A 21,175-nucleotide genomic window follows, 5' to 3' on the forward strand; every position below is an offset into this window, starting at 1 on the left:
GGCCAGCCCCACGGCACCCCGCCATTAGCCCCTTCACATCCGGGGCCAGCCCCACGGCACCCCGCCATTAGCCCCTTCGCATCCGGGGCCAGCCCCCCTGCACCCCGCCATTAGCCCCTTCGCATCCGGAGCCTGCCCCCTGCACCCCGCCATTAGCCCCTTCGCATCCGGGGCCAGCCCCACGGCGCCCCGCCATTAGCCCCTTCGCATCTGGAGCGAGCCCCACTCACTGCAACCTGGCACCACAAGTCCCAGCATCAATCCCATCTCAGGCTCCATCCCATGCCAACCCACCATCAGCTCTCTGTGGGCTATTGCCAGCCCTGCCACCATGCAACATCACAGCCTCACAGCTTCTCGTGGTGCCCCTAAACAATGATGAACCCCCCTCCCTCAGCACAGCCCCCCCCAGCCCCGCCGAGCCCCGGGTACTTACACAGCGACGCCATCTCCTTGGGCAGGTCAGTGTGGAAGCCCCGGAAGTAGCCTGCACTGGTGAGCACCTCGAAAGGGGGTGAGCCCCGGATGCTGCTGGAGAAGGCGAAGGGGTAAACGGTGGGGGGGAAACCATTCATGTGGCCCAGCGGGGTCCCGCTGGGGCAGACCCTCTCCTTGTTCGCTGCCATGGCCGGGGAGGGCCAGTGGGGGGGTCGTCAGTCTGCTATGGAGCGACACCTGGCACCGACCCGTTTTCAGCACCGTCCGAAGATCCTGGTGGCATCAGTCGCCCCCCACGGTGAGCCCGCCATGGCCCCCGGGCATCTCCCTTGAAAGACGCAGGAGGTAGTGGGGTTGGGGTGTCCTCCACCAGGATTTATCCCCCCACGCCACCGGCGTTCCTTCCTCCTGCCTTCGGAGAATCTGGGGCATCCGCTGGGCCTTCCTGACTGCGGGAGAAGAAGGACAGAATGAGACGGTGCCGGTGAAACTGCCAGCCAGCCCCTCCCTGCCCGGTGGCAGAGCTCAGCCCCATGCTGCCGCTTGGCACAGATGCCAGGGCAGGGCGAGCGAGAGCCGATGGGCCAGCCAGGGGCCTCGGCCCCCTGGAGCCTGGCTGCACTGCACGGGCACTGCCAGAGCCCAGACTCCCAAAACCCTGCAATGGGGGAGAGGGTGGGCAGGAAACTGGGGGCAGGGGGCAGGGCCTGGCCTGGAGGATCGGTGGCATCCTGCCAGGCTGCCCTGACGGAAGAAGAGCAGCTGCAACCCTCCGAGCCGCTCCAGGTCCAGGCACGGCAGGGCTCCAGGGCCGAGTTTTCCACAGGGCCCTGCACCCAGCAGCTCCCGCTGGGCCTTGCAAGCTAGATTTGCACCCAGGACGCTGGCCCTAGGAAGCCCAGGGCTCTGGGACAGCGCCAGCTTGGTCAGGGCACTCCTGACCCTGCGAGGGAGGTGGGGATAGCCCAGGAGCTCAGAGCACACACATAAACACGCACACACCCAGTACAGGCATGTACACACTCACACAGGCCTGTGCACGCAGCACGGGCACAGGGAAAGCAGCCTTCCCCCTCCCTCCCACACAGGCTCTGTGTCTCTCAGCTCCCAACCCCACCCCATGTGTAGCAGCCCTGATCCCAGCCCGGCCCCTGCTGGAGGGTGGGGGAGGGGGGTAGAGTTGCCAACCCTCCAGGATTGTCCTGGAGTTTCCAGGGTGCAGTGAGGACGGGAAGCGCCGTTAATACACCAGGGATCTGGCTTGGCACTGCCGCCGAGTGTCGCCCCCCCACAATAGGCCTGGGCCAAGCCTCATGCCCCTGGACGGCCAGGCTCCCCAGGGTAAAAGGGCATCGCCTAAGCCAGTGGGGGCTGACAGCTGGCTGGGGATGGAGCAGAGACCCAGCAAACCCACTCCCTTGGCAAAAGCTGTCCAGCCCCCTCCCCCGCCTCCATGGGCCAGCCTGTGAGTCCCCAGTGCATCATGGGAGACCAGAGACAGCACTACCCCCATGGGCCTCCCTGTGAGCCCCTAGTGCATCATGGGAGAGCAGAGACAGCACTACCCCCATGGGCCTCCCTGTGAGCCCCTAGTGCATCATGGGAGAGCAGAGGGGTTCAGCTGGAGGGGGCACTTCCAAATGTGCAGAGCAGAGAGCATGCTGGGAACACAGCTGTCCCAGCATGCTCTCTGCCGGGGTGTGTGGCGCGCAGGGCTTCAGGTACCCATGGAAGCCAGTCCCGCCCCGATTACGGAGGGCTGGATGGCTCTGCAGGCCCATGGGAAGGGTGATCTGGAGGCCAGCTCAACCAGTAGCCTGTGACCCACGGTGCAGAGGCCATAGCCCCAAATATCCAGCCCCACCTGAGGGGAGGGGCATGCACCCCAGAGGACTGGGATTGGGTTGGTGAAGGTTCAAACTGGCTTTGATAGGTTCATTAGTATGTGCCTGGCCCCCCACCTCAGTCCATAGGTCTCAAGCGCTTTGCAACAGATGGGGAGATTGAGGCCCAGCAAGGGGGAGGGACTCACCTGAGGTCACCCAGCAGAGCTGAGAAAAGGACCCAGGAGTCCTGCCTCCTGCCCTGACAATCCTGTGCCCTAACTCACGGCTCAAGTAGGGTTGCCAGCCCTCCAGGATTGTCCTGGAGTCTCCAGGCATTAAAGATTATGTCATGTGATGAAACCTCCAGGAATACATCCAAGCAACATTGGCAACCCTACACTGCTGCTCTGGGAGCCGAGGAGGTTTATTGCAGCCAAGTGGGTTTGAATACCCCCTGGCTCAGAAATGCATGAACAAGAGAGACCTAGACTGGCAAGCAGATCAGACCTAAACACAGGGTCCAAAAGACACCCCCCGCCCCCACTCACAAACACACAAAAACACACACACGTACCAACTCACATGCACATGAACAGCAACTCACATGCACAAACATACCACACACACACCCTGACTCATACACACGAACACCAACTCTCTCACTCACACACACACACCCCTGACCCAGGGTGTGCATTTAAAATTCCCATCCAGATCTATAATTTGATGGCAGCCCCCACATCCCAGTGGAGAAACCTCGGGTCCAGCCCCAGGCTACCAAACGGCGCCATAGGACCCCAACCCAGGCCCCCTCCCGCCGCCTCTGGACAAGGCCCTGATTTGTCCCCGCACCGTGCTGGCCCTTTAAGCGGCTCCGCACAAGGGTGCGCGTGTGTCTGTGTGTTTTTCCTTTTGAACCAGGGCCAAAGGCAGGCGATTTTTTGTGCTTTTACCATATGATTTAAATCAAGAGTCATTTCAGGTTCCCAGATAAATGGAGCTTATGTTCTCGATGCCAGCGCTCGTCTGGGCTTGGCTCGCCCTGCATCGGCGCGGCCTGTACCACCCCGGGGGCAGAATGCAAGCTCGTCACATCTTCCACATGGAACACTACACCACAGCCCTAATTCACAACAGCCGCCTCTGCGGCTCCCGCTTCCCCCCCCCCCCCGCCTCTGCTGCTTGTTTTCTGTCCCCCCACCCCACCCCACCCCTTTGTTCGGGCTCCCGCACTCGCTCCCCGGGGTGATCTTGCCTCACCCTAGTTTGAAGCCCTTTTGTACAGCTCCTCGGCCGGGAGGCGAGGGCAGGGAGGTGGCGGATAGCGTGGCAGCCGTGGGAAATGGGTGAAAGGGGATTGCTGGCATCTTGCCTGGGGGGGAGCGGAGGGGCAGTGGCTGGCACAATCACGGTGAACAATAGAGCCGGGCTGGCACAAGGAAGGGACGTGGCAGAGGGGTTGGCATGCTGGTGGGGAGTGCCATGGAGATAGTGCTGCCCAGCCCCGTAACAGCAACTGGCACAAGGATGGGGAATAGCAGAAAGAGATAGCGAATGGCAGAGGAATGACTGGCAGAGGAGAAAAGGCCACAGACGAGGGAGAGGCCCAGGTGCTCGGTCTCGGGGGGGGTGGGGGGAGAGGCTGTGCTTGAATTGTGGGGGGGTCTACCTCATCTCGCTGCAGAGAAGAGAGGCCCTGATGCTCATCCCAGTGGTGGGGGACGGTAGTCACCCAGTAGGGAAAGCTGCTTCTTCCCCTTCTGATCTGGGGTCACAGTTTGCCGGGGGCTTCCTTGCTTTGAGCCCCCCGGGTCAGACCCAGGCCCACAGGGCAGCCAGGGAGTAAATGTGGCCCCATCCCCCTGCGGATCCCCACGGAGCAGGCAGGGAGCTGCACCCCGCACCTCTGTCCTACAGGCCCAGGGCACGGAGATCCAAGCTGTCCCTAGGGATGACCTGCCATGTGGTGCCCCCGACTGGTGAGCGTGGGAAGCTGGAGTGTTGAGCCAGTCAGGAGACTGGAGGATATAAAGAGGAGGAAACTAGCGTCCCCTGAGAAGGATGCTAATGTGCGTCATGCTGGCGCAATACGGCGGGGACGATGGTTGCACACCGGCTGGGATTCCCCCCTCTGGGGGCACTGACATGCGGAAAGCACCCGCTACCTACGAGCTTCATGTGTGAGCTTCCCCACAGCAGTGCCCAGCCAGGGCGCCAGCGCTGCGAGCTTCCCCGCAGCAGTGCCCAGCCGGGACGCCAGCGCTGCAAGCTTCCCCGCAGCAGTGCCCTGACATGACTCTGGCAGGCACGCAGCACAGCAGCTCCAGGGAACAGCCCAGCTGCACACACGTCCCTAGAGCCAGTCGTCTCTCCGAATTGGCCTGTGCACACATCCTACTGGGGCGGGAGGATGGTGTTGGGTGCCTTTAAAAATCCCAGAACTCGCTGGCCCACAGCTCAGAGGACCCTGCCAAGCGGCCTGTGCAGTGAAAGCCATGAGATTTCAAGTGAGCCGCTCACGTAAGGGCTTCGTTTCCGTAAGCTTTTCCATATGTGAGGGCCTCTCGGAGCCCGTGTTCCAAAAATAAACGTGCTGTCAGGCCGAGGTGTCCAGCCCATGGAAACCAGCGAGAGAACCAGCTCACAGATACCCCTCTGCAGAGAGAGGGCCCCCTGCTTTCTCTCCAGACCCTAAGCTGAGCTGCCGGGGTGGAGGGGGTGGGGGGTCAGCTGTGGTGCTGCTTTCCAACCACTTTGGAGATGACAGGTTACATCCAGGCAGAGGCGGCCTCCAAAGCGTCACGAGTTTGCCGTTCTCAGCCGGAACACAGCGAGGTCACAGTCAACGGCGCTGGCTTCTCCCACCCTCGGTATGGTGCAGACAAGGTCCTTGCCCCAGCCTTGGAAAAGCCCAGAGGAGGTTTCGCTCCGTGTGTCTGAGTGGAGTGGATGCTTGCAGCAAACCCAGGCTGTTCGGGTAGGCCTCACAACACGTGCTTGCCAGTACAGCTGTCCCAGCAAAGGACCCCAAGGGTGGACGTAGTGTTGACTGGCAAAGCCGCACCGTGCACTGGTGTCGCTTATTCTAGCCTCCAGCATCCGCTGCACCAGGGGCTTCTGCCAACGCAGCGACGCCAGCCAGGGATCCCACCTCTTCACGTTGTAGGGCCGACCCGGCCTTTGACGCTAACCTCCTTGACGTGGCCATCGCCCATGCTCAGCCCAGACTGGAGGGAGCCTCATATCTGCTATGACCCCTTTCTGTATTGCGGGAGTGCCCAGAGGCCCTCACCCAGACCAGATCAAAACTATGCCAGGTGCTTCCCATCCAGAGAGCGGAGAGGAGACGATCTGAGGAACCAAGCGCGGGCGGATGGGGAAGTGGCTCTCCAGAGCAGGTAAAACCCAGGTCTGCCCTGGCCCGATCTGCCCAGTTCGGCCTTCGGGGTCTGGTCCGTCAGAGCAGCCTGGGCTGTGATGTTCATCTGGGGAGGCCGAGCAGCCTGCGGCCAGAGTCCTGCTCAAACCCAGGGATGCATTTTTTTGGTAACGGAAAAAGAGAGATGTGGATTTTCCGCCCGTCTCACTCCCAAGGGATTGGACGCAAACGTCCCCCCTCCAGCCCCACCCGCCATGGGGCTGCTGCTGCGCGTGGTGCCTGGGATAACAGTGCCAGCGCTTTCCGCGCTGCTTCTGCGCTAGCGAAACGAACCAGTGTGAGCACCCCAGGCCAGCTCCTCAGAGGTATTCGTGCACCGAACTCTGGGAGTTAGGCACCTCCGCGCCGCCGAGGAACTGGGCCCAAGTGCTCAGATCCTCCACTGCAATGGGGCTTAAGAGCCAGTGCCCTTTTGCCCCCTTTCTGACCCGTTTGACTGGCAATGCCCTCTGGGTACCTGACGCCGGGGAGGCCGGGAGATCTGGCGGGACTTTGGGCTGGGGGGCAGGAAAACAGTCAGACGTTTCCAGGGGGCTCCGTGCTGGCCCAGGGGAACAGCTCTGAACCCAGCAGAAAGCACACCTGGGAACCCAGAGCCCTTGGAAGGGACGTTTCTCTGGAGCAGACAAGCTGCTCGCTCTGAGCCCCATGCATGTGAACGGGGGGCTCTGGGCAGCGGAGTCCGGCGAGGTCCCAGTGCACCCTGGAACAGCCGGGCTCAGCACGGACTGTCACTCCATGCTAAGAACATAAGAACGGCCGTACTGGATCAGACCAAAGGTCCATCTAGCCCAGTATCCTGTCTGCCAATAGTGACCAATACCAGGTGCCCCAGAGGGTATGAATCTAACAGGCACTGATCAAGTGATCTCTCTCCTGCCATCCATCTCCACCCTCTGACAAACAGAGGCTAGAGACACCATTCCTTACCCATCTTGGCTAATAGCCATTAATGGACTTAACCTCCATGAATTTATCCAGTTCTCTTTTAAACGCTGTTATAGTCCTAGCCTTCACAACCTCCTCAGGCAAGGAGTTCCACACATTGACTGTGCTGCTACTTAAGCCATGGGGCTAATGCAGCTGGGGAGCGGCTGACAGACACAAAGACTGGGGCCGAGCCGTGCGTGGAGGCAGGTGTATTTCCCACTGAGCGCCGGACACAGCCACTCTCCACCGGGGCCAGGGCCTGGCATTGGAAGGTGCCATTCCACTGGCCTCCCTCCAGACCCTAATGGAGCTCAGGGTGCCACACACACACACAGGCCAGGAACAGAACCCATGTCTCTGCATCCTAATCTAAGGCCCCAGCCGCTAGGCCATGCAGCTGATTTTGGGTCTCCAGTCTGTCTAGGACAAACCCCCCCCCCCAATACTGTGGTGTCCGAATACCTCTCAGTCTTTAAAGGATTTCTCCTCCCAACCCCCCCTGTGAGGCAGGGCAGGGCTCCCATTGTGCAGATGGGAAAACTGAGGCTCAGAGCAGCTATGATGCAGTGGTGCCTAAATACCTTGAAGCCAGGCCTCAGGCTAGTAGCATCCGTCTTTCCTCTCTGCTCTAGGCCAGCTCCTGACCCTGTTGAACCCCACACAACACAATCGCTGACAGCGATTTCAATTTGCCCCTGTGACCCACCGCCGCCCGCTCCACACCCTTCCCGTCAGGACGCTGGCAGCGCCGCTAGCAGAGGTGGAGTGCGGCACATTCCTGCCTAACCCCCTTGCCACGGCGTCCTCCAGAAATATTTCCCCTCTGGGGTTTGCAAGCCGTTCCAGCTTGCAGGGCGGGGTGGGGTGGGGGATTTTCGGGAGGTAGGGAGGGGAGGCCGGGTGGAATCCACCGAGCTGGGCCTACTTTGGGTTTGTGGGTTTGTGTTTTTTGTTTTGTTTTTTTAAAAACTACTTGAAGGTGGGAAAATAAATACAGATTTTCCGCTTTCCCAACAAACTGTTCCTGGCAAGGGAGACAATAATTAGACTGTAATGGGGGCGGTGGGTGGCGGTGGGGGAGGCAGCAGGTTAGGGCTGCGGGGAAAGGTATTTGTAAGGGAGAGATGGGAATTGCCACCCAGGGAAGTCTGCTCTCTTAGCTCTGGCACTGTAGAAGCTGGATTTCCAGAGAGGCTCAGCTCCCGGTTAGGCACCGGTGAGAAGCTGGATTTTCAGAAAAGTGGCGGGGAGCTCTTAGCACCATTGGGGCCCTTAGAGAGGGGGTGGGGGGCTGGGAGCCTGGACTCCTGGGTTCGGTGCCTGATTCTGCAAGGGGCAGGGTTGTCGGGAGTGTGTATGTCGGTGAGGGTGTGTTGGGGTTGGGGGGGGTGTAGATGAATCACTGTGTATGTCTGTGGGGCTGGTGTGTGCGTGTGTGTCGATCTGTGTGGTTTTGTTGGGGTTGGTGTGTTTGTTGATGAGTCTGTGCTGAGGTTGGTGTGTGTGTGTGTGATGTGTGTGTGTGTTGGGATATGTCAGTGTAAATATTGGTGTGTGTCTGTTGGACTGGTATGTGTGCTGGAGTGTTGTGTTGATTGGGGGGTGTTGGCGTGTGTCTATGTTGAGCTGGGTGTGTGTGCGCGTGTGCACACGTTTCTGTTTGCTGGGATGTTGGAGTGTGTCTGTGTTGAACTGCGTGTGTGTGTGTGTGTGTGTGTGTTTGCTGGGGGAGTTGGAGTGGGTCTGTGTTGAGCTGTGTGTGTGTGTATGCAAACGTGTAACCCACACAGTTACATGCATGTGTGTTTGCTGGGGGAGTTGGAGTGGGTCTGTGTTGAGCTGTGTGTGTGTGTGTGTGTGTGTGTGTTTGCTGGGGGAGTTGGAGTGGGTCTGTGTTGAGCTGTGTGTGTGTGTTTGCTGGGGGTGTTGGAGTGTGTCTGTGTGGAGCTGTGTGTGTGGAGCTGGGGGGAGGGGGGCTATATCGCTTTTCTCCATGCCCGCATCTGCCATGCCAGGCCCTTATTCCAGTGGGTGTGGCTGGTCCCGAACACACGGGGGGGGCAAGAGCCAGAACCTGCTCTCCCGGGCCCAGTGGGAACCAAACCCACAGGCTTAGGCAACAAAAACAAACCCAGCCCCGTGGAGTTTCCTGGGCCGAGCACCTGGGCGCATGCAGGTTCTTCCCCGACTCGCAGCACCGCATTCCTGAGTGCAGCCACAGTACTAACCCCTTCCACCCCACCAGGGATCCCGGCTACACCGGGAACAGGCCCGGCCCGGCCCTCACACCGAGTTAGAGCCAGTCAGCCCAGCCCGAAATCCAGTGGGGGTCTGGGACAGTGGGGCCTGAACTGCCGCCTCTGGAAGGACCCAGGGCTTGAACCCTCAGCTGGCCGGGCTGATGGGAAACCCAGCCAGAGAAGGTAGCAGCCAGCCCCTGGCAACTGCCAGCATTTCTGGGCCTGGGCTGGAGCTCCTTGGCCATCTTTAATGCCCTTTCCCGGGGCTGCAGGGGCACTGGGCGTGATCAGCCACCATGGGGCAGCGATAACGCCCTGGGGCAGAGCTGTGGCACTGACCAAGCTGGGGAGGGAAGCAGGGGCTGTTCCTTTTCCTGCCCATCCCCACAGAAGACCGATCCCCCACCGTCCACACAGGCCCAAGCCAAGCTCCAAGGGCTCGAACCAGAAGCCAGGAGACAAGTCATTCGGCGGTGCGGATGGAGGTCAAGCTGCAGCCCCAAGGCGGAGGGTCTGCATGGCATGGGGAGGGATAATTCAGTGGTTTGAGCATTGGCCTGCTAAACCCAGGGTTATGAGTTCAGTCTTTGAGGAGGCCATTTAGGGATTGGGGCAAAAATCTGTCTGGGGATTGGTCCTGCTTTGAGCAGGGGGTTGGACTAGATGACCTCCTGAGGTCCCTTCCAACCCTGAGATTCTATGGTTAACACGGCTGAGAGAGCTGGGTCCCACGATTGTGAACACAGGTTTGGTGCACAGTGCGGACGCTCAAGTGGGAGGTTGGAAACAGCGAGTGCGCAAGCCCAGATCCCCCAGACCCAAGTTTACAATGCAGTGTGGACGTACCACAAATGGTTGTTAGTAAGTCATTTGCCCTTCCCCCTGCCTCTGAAACCTGGAGGATCTCAAGCTCTTTGCAGGCGTTTATTAAGGCCTGCGCTACAGTTTGGGGACCAACTTAGCCATACCAGGACAGGTGAAGGGGTGGGACCCAGTTATACCAGTATAAAGGTGCTTAGACCTGCATCCACACAAAGGGATGGGCCCACTTTCACTGCACTGATTTCTAAAATGCGGTCGTTAAAGCAGTATGCGGCCTAAATCCCACAGCTGTGGGTGATGAGTGAGAGTCATTCCTGGGCTATGGGTGGGGAAACTGAGTCAGAGAGAGAGAAAGGAAGTGATTTATCCAAGGTCACAGAGTGAGTCAGTAGGAAGCTGGAAATAGAGCCAACAGAGCCCAGGAGTCCTGGCTTCCGGATGGCACCACTCTAACCACTAGACCACAGTCCCCTCCCCAAGCATAGAACCCAGGAGTCTCAGTCTCCCCTGCCCCCCGTGCTCTAACCACTAGAGAACACTCCCCTCCCCACACTGAGCACAGAACCCCAGGAGCACAGAACTCCTCTGCTCTCACCACTAGACCCCACTCCCGTTGCCTCTTTCTCCCTGTCTGGAAAACAAGGATAATGTTCACCCTGGAGGGACATTTGGGGAAATGAGAGAGGGTCAGAGATGCCCCCAGACGGAAGGTGCTAGACTCGGCTAAACATGTTGTTCGCATTTGCAGAGCCCCCCGGGCTGAACACCCCTCCCCAAACTCACTAGGGCCTGGTCTACACTACGGGTTTAGGTCGACTTTAGCAGCGTTAAACCGAATTAAGCCTGGACACGTCCACACAACGAGGCCCTTTCTTTCGAATTAAAGGGCCCTTTAAACCGGTTTCTTTACACCACCTCCGACGAGGGGATTAGCGATAAAACCGGCCTTTGCGGGTCGGAATTGGGGTAGTGTGGACGGAATTCGATGTTATTGGCCTCCGGGAGCTATCCCACAGTGCTTCATTGTGACCGCTCTGGACAGCGCTCTCAACTCAGATGCACTGACCAGGTAGACAGGAAAAGACCCGCGAAGGTTTGAATTTCATTTCCTGTTTGCCCAGCGTGGAGAGCACAGGTGACCACGCAGAGCTCATCAGCACAGGTAACCGTCATGGAGTCCTCCCAGGATCGCAAAAGAGCTCCAGCATGGACCGAACGGGAGGTACGAGATCTGCTCGCCATATGGGGAGATGAAGCAGTGATAGCTGAACTCCGTAGCAGTAAAAGAAATGGAAAAGTATTAGAAAAGATCTCCAAGGCCATGAAGGACCGAGGCCATAACAGGGACACACAGCAGTGCCGCGTGAAAATTAAGGAGCTAAGGCAAGCCTACCACAAAGCCAGAGAAGCAAACGGAAGGTCCGGGGCAGAGCCGCAAACTTGCCGCTACTACGCGGAGCTGCATGCGATCCTAGGGGGTGCAGCCACCACTACCCCAACCGTGTGCTATGACTCTCTCACTGGAGAAACACACAGGGAAGACGGTTCGGGGAACGAGGAAGATGACGATGGAGGTACTGTAGGTAGCTCACAGCAGCAAGGAAGCGGAGAAACCGGTTTCCCCAACAGCCAGGATATGTTTGTGACCCTGGACCTGGAACCAGTAACCCCCGAACTCACCCAAGACCCTCAGGGCACACAGGAGACCTCTGGTGAGTGTAACTTTGTAAATATTTGTAAACATTACAAAAAAAAAGCAAGCAAGTCTGTTAACGTGTATGGGGATGGGGCGGAAATCCTCCAGGGACATCTCCAGAAAGCTCTCCTGGTTGAAATGGGGTGATTTTATTAAGGGGGACATTCAGAGGCGCCCGTTCCTGCTCTTCTGACCAGAAATGTTCCCCGCTGTTAACCACGCGGTGGGGGGGAGGGGTGAAGTGATCATCCCAGAGAATCGTGTGTGTGTGTGTGGGGGGGGGTGGTTTACTTGTGTTTGTGCCGCATGTTAACCGGGAAACCGCAGCCCCCTCCTTTTACATTGAAACCCCATTTTAAATGGACAACCCAATTCATCCTTGATATGGGAAATGCGCTGCTGTTTGCAACCTTTCCCGCATGTTAAGAAGGTTAAAAAAGCCAAAACACTGTGGCCTACGATGGCTGCCTGCAAGCCGAAATATGCGACCTTGTAATGAAAGAGTGTACCCATTGTTCCCTAAAATGTGTCCTTTTTAACCACCTCTCCCTTCTCCTCCACCAGCTGCAAATGTTTCTCCTTCGCAGAGGCTCGTGAACATTAGAAAGAGAAAACGTAAGACGAGGGACGAGATGTTCACGGAGCTGCAGATGTCCGCCCAGGCTGATAGAGCACAGCAGAATGCGTGGAGGCAGTCAATGACGGAGATGAGAAAAGCCCAATATGAACGAGAGGAGAGGTGGCGGGCTGAATCGCGGGAAGAACAGAGCAAGTGGCGGGCTGAAGACGATAGGTGGCGTCAGCTTGCAGACAGACGGCAAGAGGCAATGCTCCGTCTGCTGGAGCATCAAAGTGATATGCTCGAGCGTATGGTTGAGTTGCAGGAAAGGCAGCAGGAGCAGAGACCGCCGCTACAGCCCCTGTGTAACCAACAGCCCTCCTCCCCAAGTTCCATAGCCTCCTCACCCAGACGCCCAAGAACACGGTGGGGGGGCCTCCGTCCACCCAGTCACTCCACCCCAGATGATCGCCAAAGCATCAGAAGGCTGGCCTTCAATAAGAGTTAAAGTTTTAAAATGCAGTGTGTCCTTTTCCATCCCTCCTCCCCCACCCATCCCAGGCTACCTTGGCAATTATCCCCCTACCTCTGTAAGGAACTAATAAAGAATGCATGAATGTGAAAAAACAATGACTTTATTGCCTCTGCAAGGGGGAGGGGAGGGTGGGGTGGGGTGGTTGGTTTACAGGGAAGTAGAGTGAACCGGGTCGGGGGGGGGGGTTGGAGGGTTCATCAAGGAGAAACAAACAGAAGTTTCACACAGTAGCCTGGCCAGTCACAAAACTCGTTTTCAAAGCTTCTCTGATGCGCACCGCGCCCTGCTGTGCTCCTCTAACCGCCCTGGTGTCTGGCTGCGCGTAATCAGCGGCCAGGCGAGTTGCCTCAACCTCCCACCCCGCCATAAAGGTCTCCCCCTTACTCTCACAGATATTGTGGAGCGCACAGCAAGCAGCAATAACAATAGGGATATTCTTTTCGCTGAGGTCTGAGCGAGTCAGTAAGCTGCGCCAGCGCGCTTTTAAACGTCCAAATGCACATTCCACCACCATTCGGCACTTGCTCAGCCTGTAGTTGAACAGGTCCTGACTCCTGTCCAGGCTGCCTGTGTACGGCTTCATGAGCCATGGCATTAAGGGGTAGGCTGGGTCCCCAAGGATCACGATAGGCATTTCAACATCCCCAATGGTCACTTTCTGGTCCGGGAAGAAAGTCCCTTCCTCCAGCTTTCGAAACAGAGCAGAGTTCCTGAAGACGCGAGCATCATGTACCTTTCCCGGCCATCCCACGTTGATGTTGGTGAAACGTCCCTTGTGATCCACCAGGGCTTGCAGCAGCATTGAAAAGTACCCCTTGCGGTTTACGTAGTCGGTGGCTTGGTGCTCCGGTGACAAGATAGGGATATGGGTTCCGTCTATGGCCCCGCCACAGTTTGGGAATCCCATTTCAGCAAAACCATCCACTATTGACTGCACGTTGCCCAGAGTCACTACCCTTGCTATCACCAGGTCTTTCATTGCCCTGGCAAATTGGATCACAGCAGCCCCCACCGTAGATTTGCCCACTCCAAATTGATTCCCGACTGACCGGTAGCTGTCTGGCGTTGCAAGCTTCCACAGGGCTATCGCCACTCGCTTCTCAACTGTGAGGGCTGCTCTCATCTTGGTATTCTGGCGCTTCAGGGCAGGGGAAAGCAAGTCACAAAGTTCCATGAAAGTGGCCTTACGCATGCGAAAGTTTCGCAGCCACTGGGAATCGTCCCATACCTGCAGCACGATGCGATCCCACCAGTCTGTGCTTGTTTCCCGGGCCCAGAATCGGCGTTCCACGGTATCAACCTGCCCCAGTGACACCATGATTTCCACATTGCTGGGGCCTGTGCCTTGTGAGAGGTCTATGGCCATGTCAATTTCCTCATCACTCTCGTCGCCGTGCTGCAATCGCCTCCTCGCCTGGTCCGGGTTTCGCCTTGGCATGTTCTGGCTCTGCATATACTCCAGGACAATGCGCGTGGTGTTCATAGTGCTCATAATTGCCGCGGTGATCTGAGCGGGCTCCATGATCCCAGTGCTAGCTATGGCGCCTGGTCAGAAAAAAGGCGCGAAAGTAGTATCTGATGGACCAGGAGAAGGAGGGCGGGAGGGAGGGAGGGAGGGAGGGAGGGCCAAGTGACGACATGGCGTACAGGTACAGGAACAGGGAGAAACACAAACAACTGTCACACAGAATGGTCCCCCCAAAGATTAAACTGGAAACCCTGGGCTTAGCAGGCCGTTGATTTCACGGAGGAAGGGGAAGCAAATGAACACAGAATAAATCTATTTTTTACATCTTAAGGTGGCAGCCGACGCTGCAGCATGAGTGACAGCCATACCAGTATGATGATGATGGGTACCAATCATAATATACCATCATCTGCCAAAAGGCAAGGGGCTGCTGCTGTGTAGCAATGCAGCCCCATGTCTGCCAGCCCCACGTCCGCCAGCACCCAGCATCGCCCTCGGCCTCTTCTGGGTGCTTAGCAGACAATATTGGGCAATTGGCAGAAAATAGTACATTATGACTGGTAACCGTCATCATCGAGACAGTAGCATGTCTGCCCAGGTGGCCATGATTGACAGCCACTCCAGTACGACGACGACGGGTACCAGTCATAATATACCATCGCCTGGAAGGGGCTGGTGCAATGCAGCCCTACGGCTGCCAGCCCCACGGCTATCACTCATGCTACACCGTCTACTGCCAAAAGGCAGTTAGCAGCTGCTGCTGTGTAGCAATGCAGTCCCACGTCTGCCGGCACCCAGAGGACATATGGTGACGGTGAGCTCAGCTGTGCTGAGCGGGCTCCATGTTGTCTGCACAGGTAACCCAGGTAACCCAGGTAAAAAGGCGCGAATCTATTGTCTGCCGTTGCTGTGACGGGGGAGGGAGGGGCCTGACGACATGTACCCAGAACCGCCCGCGACACTGTTTTGCATCATCCGGGCATTGGGATCTCAACCCAGAATTCAAAGAAAAGGCGTGAACCGCTTCGCGGCTCGAGCTGTGGCGCAAACGTAGTATCTGACGGCCTAGGGGAAGGAGGGAGGGGGGCCGAGTGACGACATGGCGTACAGGCACAGGGAATTAAAATAAAGAACGGTGGCTGTGCATCAGGGAGAGACACAAACAACTGTCACAGACTGGTCCCCCCCAAAGATTAAACTGAAAACCCTGGGTTTAGCAGGCCGTTGATTTGACGGAGGGAGGGGGAAGCAAATGAATACAGAGAAAATCTATTTTTTACATCTTAAGACGACGGTGCAGCGTGACTGATAGCCCTCGGCATCTTTCTGGGTGCTTGGCAGCAAATACGGGGCGGTGTATGACGATGGTCTTCAGGCCTATTGCACGAGCTGCTGCTCAGGGAAGACTCTGCTAATGTGCGATGACCCGACTTGTAATAGGCCGGCTAACAGTCATAATACACCATTTACTGCCAAAAGGCAAGCCCCACGGCTGCCAGCACCCAGATCGCCGATGAAGGCTACCAGTCTACTGCACCGTCTACCGCCAAAAGGCAGTTAGCAGCTGCTGCTGTGTAGCAATGCAGTCCCACGTCTGCCGGCACCAAGAGGATATATGGTGACGGTGAGCTCAGCTGTGCTGAGCGGGCTCCATGTTGTCTGCACAGGTAACCCAGGTAACTAACCCAGATAAAAGGGCGCGAATCTATTGTCTGCCGTTGCTGTGACGGGGGAGGGAGGGGCCTGACGACATGTACCCAGAACCGCCCGCGACACTGTTTTGCATCATCCGGGCATTGGGATCTCAACCCAGAATTCCAAGGGGCGGCGGAGACTGCGGGAACTGTGGGATAGCTGTGGGATAGCTACCCATAGTGCAATGCTCCGGAAGTCGACGCTAGCCTCGTACTGTGGACGCGGTCTGCCGACTAGAGCACCTAGAGCATTTTATTGTGTGGACATACACAATCGGCTGTATACAACCGATTTCAATAAAACCGGCTTCTATAAATTCGAACTAATTTCGTAGTGTAGACATACCCTAGGTGATCCAGGACCAGCAGACGCTGCCCAGGGTAACTGACCCCAGCCAAGGCGGTAGAGGGGCTGACCCCAAACCCAGATGATTATCAGGTAGCAGAGACCCCCACCCGAGCTCAGGGCCCTTGGTGTCAGATGCTGCACGGCCACAGAGTGAGACCCGGTCCCTGCCCCAGACAGCTCAGTACCTAACTAGAGAGAGAGGAGAAAGGACGGGCCCAAGGCCAGCGGCAGAGCCAAGCCCAGGTCTGCTGAGTCCCAACCCGGTGCTCTAGCCACTAGACCTCGCTGCCTCAAGCTAGGCCAGCCCTGAGCGCCAAGCCGCCCGGAGCCTGACGCCACACAAGTACCCACTGCCGCCCGGCTCTGTGGAGCCAGCCGGACTTCTGCGCCTGCCAGCGGGGGGGAGCGGGGGGGGAGATTCAGCTCCCCAAGGGCTCTGGCTCCATGGTGGGGGTTCTGACTGGAGGGGCTTTAAGAACGAGGGGGGCTGGGATTGGCCTCCGAGCTCCTCTCCCTGCCGCGCTGGGCTGGGCCTCCCAGCCCAGCCGCCGAACAAAGCTCCCATTTACTGCCTCCGCTCACACGTCTGGGGAAGGTATTTCCACCCAAACCTTTTTCCATGACCGAATTAGCTCCTTTAAAAAAAAAATAATAATAAAAAAAAAATATAACCCAGCCAGCAAGCCGGGGCCTGTCTCCCAGCCAGCCGGGCAGGGACGGCTAAGCGCAGCTCCCCACCCCCAGCTCCCCGCCCGGGCCGGGAGTAATTTTAGCACCGCCATCTGGCTTCGGCAGCCCCGGTGGGCGGGCAAGGGGGGCTCGACTGGGCTTGTTCCTGGCATGCGGGGGCAGGTGAGGGGCTGGTGCTGGTGGCCCAGCGGGCAGATCCAGCTGCTATCAGGGGCTGGAAGCGTGAACCCTGGCTCTGGCGGTTCTGCTTGGGGAATGGATCCTGGGCCGATACCAGGCTCTGAGGGGAGGCTACTGCCCGGCCTTGGCAGCTCCCAGCCTGTTGCCCGCAGTGCCGCAGTTTCGGGTGTGACTCAGCCACTGCCCAGGGAGCTCGGCCAAGACCAGAGGTGGCTGAGTCAGGAGGGCGCTGCAGTGGCGGACGGGAGAGACGCATCCCCTGCCTCCCGGCCCCCCCAGCAGTGCTGGTGCCCAGGGCACTTCCCAAGGTGCTGCGAGCAGGGCCGGGCCGCACCACGCCCCAGGGAAGGACCCAGCCACAGGCCTCCAAGCACCAGGGAACCCCAGAGCTCCCAGCACCTCCTTGCCCTGGGCTCTCTGGGACAGTGACGCCACAGTGCTGGGCTCCTGTTGCAGTGCCGGCCCTGAGATCTCAAAGCACCTGCTCGACACTTATAGAGGCTCAAAGCCCTCCTCAGAAGGGGTCAGTGGGAAACTGAGGCACACAGAAGGGAAGCCATTCCCACAGCGAATCAGAGCAGAGCTGGGAAAAGAACCCAGGAGTCCTGGCTCCCAGCTCCCCCACCACCACTCCCCTTTCTGAGCTAGAAATGGAACGTAAACGGGCAGGGGAGGGGGGCTCTCTCTGCCCCTGCCGGGGTCACAGCCTCTCTGATCTTGGTCTCCAGGTCCCTGCAGAGCCACCATCGGGCTGGGGTTTAACACCCTCACTGGGCATGCCCACACCTCTCGCCTGTAGCCAGCCAGAGGGCCCGGTATGGCGAGAGATTAGCCGGGCAGGGCGGGAACTGTGAGTTGGCGTGGGAATGGGGCAGCAGCTCCCTGGGCGTGGGCAGCCAGAGAGAGGTGGGGTCGCAACCGCCCTCTACAACAAGAACACCTGGCATTGGGAAGAACAGGCTCTTCCCTCAAGGTGTCATTATCCCAGGGTTACAGACAGGGAAACTGAGGCATGAAGAAGGGGAAGTGGGCGGCTCGCCCAAGGTCAGTGAGTCAGCAGCAGAGTCAGGAATAGAACCCAGGTGTCCTGGCTGCTAGGCCAGTGCCCCTCCCTGTTAGAGCACCCGGTGAGTGGGTTGAGCAGCCGTATGGGCTAGCAACGAGGGCACTGGTGCCCAGGACTCCTGGGGTCTATTCCCAGCTCTGCTGGTGGCCTGGGGCGAGCCCCTTCCCCTCGCTTTGCTGCTGCGTCCCATCCCTTCCGCGTCTGTTTGGACTGTGGGTTCCCTGGGGCAGGAAGCGGCTCTCGCGGGGCGCCCGTGCAGCGCCTGGCATCTCTGGGAAAGCGAAGCCGATGTGAACAGGGCTGGAGGATAAAGGGTGGGGAGCAAGGGAGGCGGATCTGCCCTGGGGTGGGTCATAACAGCGCGGGAGATGATGCAGGGCTATTGGCCTTGGTGCCCCGGGGGGGGGGGAAGGGGGGAACTATGCAGGTGGAGTTATGCTGGGAGGAGAATGTCCCCACAGGGGGAAGTGGGACCAGGAGATCTAGGTCAGTTTCCATTCACACCTTGGCGTACACCAAACAAAACCTTTCCCCTGTAGACCAGGCCTACCACAGCCCAGGGCCCAAGCCCCGGCTGGCAGGGATGGCCCAGTGCTGACACCACTAACCTGGCTCTTAAGAGAGTCAGGTTCAAGTCTTGCTTTCCCGTGGACTCCTGCATGCCCTTGGTCATGTCACTTAGCCGCTCTGTGCCTCACTATAGAATGGGGATAGTCCTGCCTGCCGGGGGGGCATTGCAGGGCATGCAGGTGCCCTGGTGATAGCTGGGATAGAGCAGAAAGGAGCAGTGAAGGCCTCCAAAAGAGGCAACTTGCTCCCCTTCAGCTCAGACGATGCTCCAAATCCTCGGGCGCAGCTTGAAACCCGCCAGGCCCTGAGCCATGGCGAGGAGCTACAGTGCCGATCGCTTCGAGGCCCTACCTGAGAGCAGGGTCCCATTGTGCCGGGTGCTGCCCAGACACAGAGTCAGAGACAGCCCCCATCCCTCACAATCCAGACAGACGAGGGGAAGGGGAAGTCCCTCAGGAGCAGAGCTGAGACAGTGTCTCCTGAGTGCTTGGGCAGTGTTCTACCCACTAGAGCACACTGCCTCTGAATGCTACTCAGGCCCTTCAGGGGGCAGTCTAGTGAGAGGACAATATGTGTATTGAGGATGTGAGTCAGGAGTTCACCCACTGGTAAACTGAACGATGCCCATGTAGCCCTGGCACGGTCTTTAGTGCCAGCACCTCAGACTCTGCCCTGGGGGCTGAGAGCTGGGCTGGGTCTGCCTGCTCAAACGCCATCACCAGCATGAGAGATCCTGCAGCTGGAACGGTGTGTTAGCCAACTGTTCTGGGCTCTGGATGTTGGGGGAGACGGGACCTCAGGCCACGGTCCCCCGCCCACAAGCTGCCTTTCCCCAATGTCCTGCTCCAAACCGCTGGCACCCCAGCAGCGTCTTGATTTGGGCACCACGGAACCGATAAGACCCACAACGCTGGATGCTAGCACGTGTGCCTAACCGTGCTGTGATCTGTTCATAGGGACCTCCCTTCCCAGGGGCTGCTCTGACCCTGCTAGCGACAGCCGGGCTCGAACGCACAGCCTTCTGCTCCCACGGCCACCTGAGTTAAGGAGGAATCCCCCTCAGCTCTTAATAGTATAGGGACTCTGACACATAGTCGGTCCACTGTGATTTCAGCCAGTAGAGGGCAATGGTGAGTGTGCTCATGCTCACACATACAACTCATGGCCACACCCTCCTTTCTGTGTACTTTCACTGGTATACCTGGGTCTCTCGGCTAAGAAATAAAGCTGGTCCTTTGGCCCATTCCAGCCCCCTGGCCAAATTCCCCTTGAGTGAGTCCGTTCTGCCTCCCTAAATTTCCCTTGTCATTTCAGTCAGATTCAGGAGTCTCCTTCACTCCCTCTCCTAAATCCTCCTGCTGCCATGCCCCACCCCAGAGGTGGCTGCATCTCCATGCCTGGTGCTATTCCAGCTCCTGCAAGCCAGTTGGGATCCCCTGGGGCATTCCACATCAATGAGCTAGGCTCACTGAATGGTGAAAAAAACCAGGAAGGGCATCGGGGCGCAGAAGGAGCAGGGCCCACGCAGAGTCTAGCAGGCTTGGGTTAGATCAAGCGCTCTATCACTGAACAGCTGCTCCAGCCGGGGGATGGGGCTCACCCTGACTGCAGGGATCTTATGCAGTGAGCCAGGGGGAGGGGGGGCATGTTTTAGATAATTGGCACTGGATCCCATGCTGTCCCCAGTAATAACAGTTTGTTGCTTCTACAGCCTGGCAGGGAGCTTCCCAAGCAGCCCCTTTGCCTCCCAGCTGGGTACACGCTATCACCCCCATTTTACAGAGGGGGGAAACTGAGGCACAGAGGGATAAGATCATCCAGCAGGTCAGTGGTGGAGCTGGGGACAGAAGCCAGGTGTCCTGAGTCCTGATCCTCCAGCTCTAACTACTCCCAGAGCTGGGAACAGAACCTGCCTCCCAGTTCCAATCCACCAGACCCCACTCCCCTCCCATAGCTAGGCTCCCCTGCTCTAACCACTAGGCAACCCCCCCCCCCGAGCCGGGGATAGAACCCAGGAGTCCAGTTTCCCCTTGTTCTAACCACAATTCCACACCCTCTTCCTAAAACACTTTGCCTTTAATAAATACCCACAACCCGAGAAATGCAGCGGGGTTTGAGCTATCTATGTTCCAGCCCCTCTGCCGAATGTCCCAGTGATACCAAATGTTGCCCTGATGCGAGCAAACCGAAGAGAAAACACCTGCTGTTTGTTTCAGGGGGGAGTGGGGAAGTGGGGTACAGATCCTTTCGCAGAAGGGGACTCTGCAGAAACAGCCCCATGGTGTTCAGTGTTCTCTGGGACGCTGCTCAGCTCGGCCTGTGACTACCAGCGCCTCAGACTCTGCCTTGGGATCTGAGAGTCAAGCTGGGTATTTCCTGCTTGTGCCCCAGCCCCAGCAAGGAAGATGCTGCAAGGGGACTAGGCTCCAGGATCTGCTGCCGACGCAGGATCCAGGCTGGACTCCAGCTCAGAGCTAGCTGGAGGAAAGATTTCTCCAAATGGATCCTAGCCAGCAAGGAAGCAGGTATGCTGGGGATAGGGTCCCGGAGCAACCCAGAGCCCATGGAGACACAACCCCTTCCGGAGCAGAACCAGCCCTTGGGAGCCCAGGTTAGAGGCCAGAGTTCAGGGGAGTGGATGGAAAGTGGGGAGCTACTGCCTGGACTTGGTAG

The 21,175-nt window shown here is 58.2% G+C and overlaps 1 protein-coding gene across 3 annotated transcripts in view; it reads right to left on the minus strand.

The window, feature by feature from the left end:
- RARG (retinoic acid receptor gamma) overlaps positions 1-21,175 on the minus strand; it is a 90,004-nt gene that overhangs the window by 47,962 nt on the left and 20,867 nt on the right. For all 3 annotated transcript variants that reach the window (XM_054013130.1, XM_054013129.1, XM_054013128.1), the window contains exon 2: positions 437-887. In XM_054013130.1, the coding sequence (XP_053869105.1) occupies positions 437-626 (190 nt within the window). In that variant the 5' untranslated portion in view covers positions 627-887. The remainder of the gene's footprint in view (positions 1-436; positions 888-21,175) is intronic.

Source organism: Malaclemys terrapin, chromosome 23 (assembly GCF_027887155.1).
Source record: "Malaclemys terrapin pileata isolate rMalTer1 chromosome 23, rMalTer1.hap1, whole genome shotgun sequence".
Lineage (NCBI taxonomy): Eukaryota > Metazoa > Chordata > Testudines > Emydidae > Malaclemys > Malaclemys terrapin.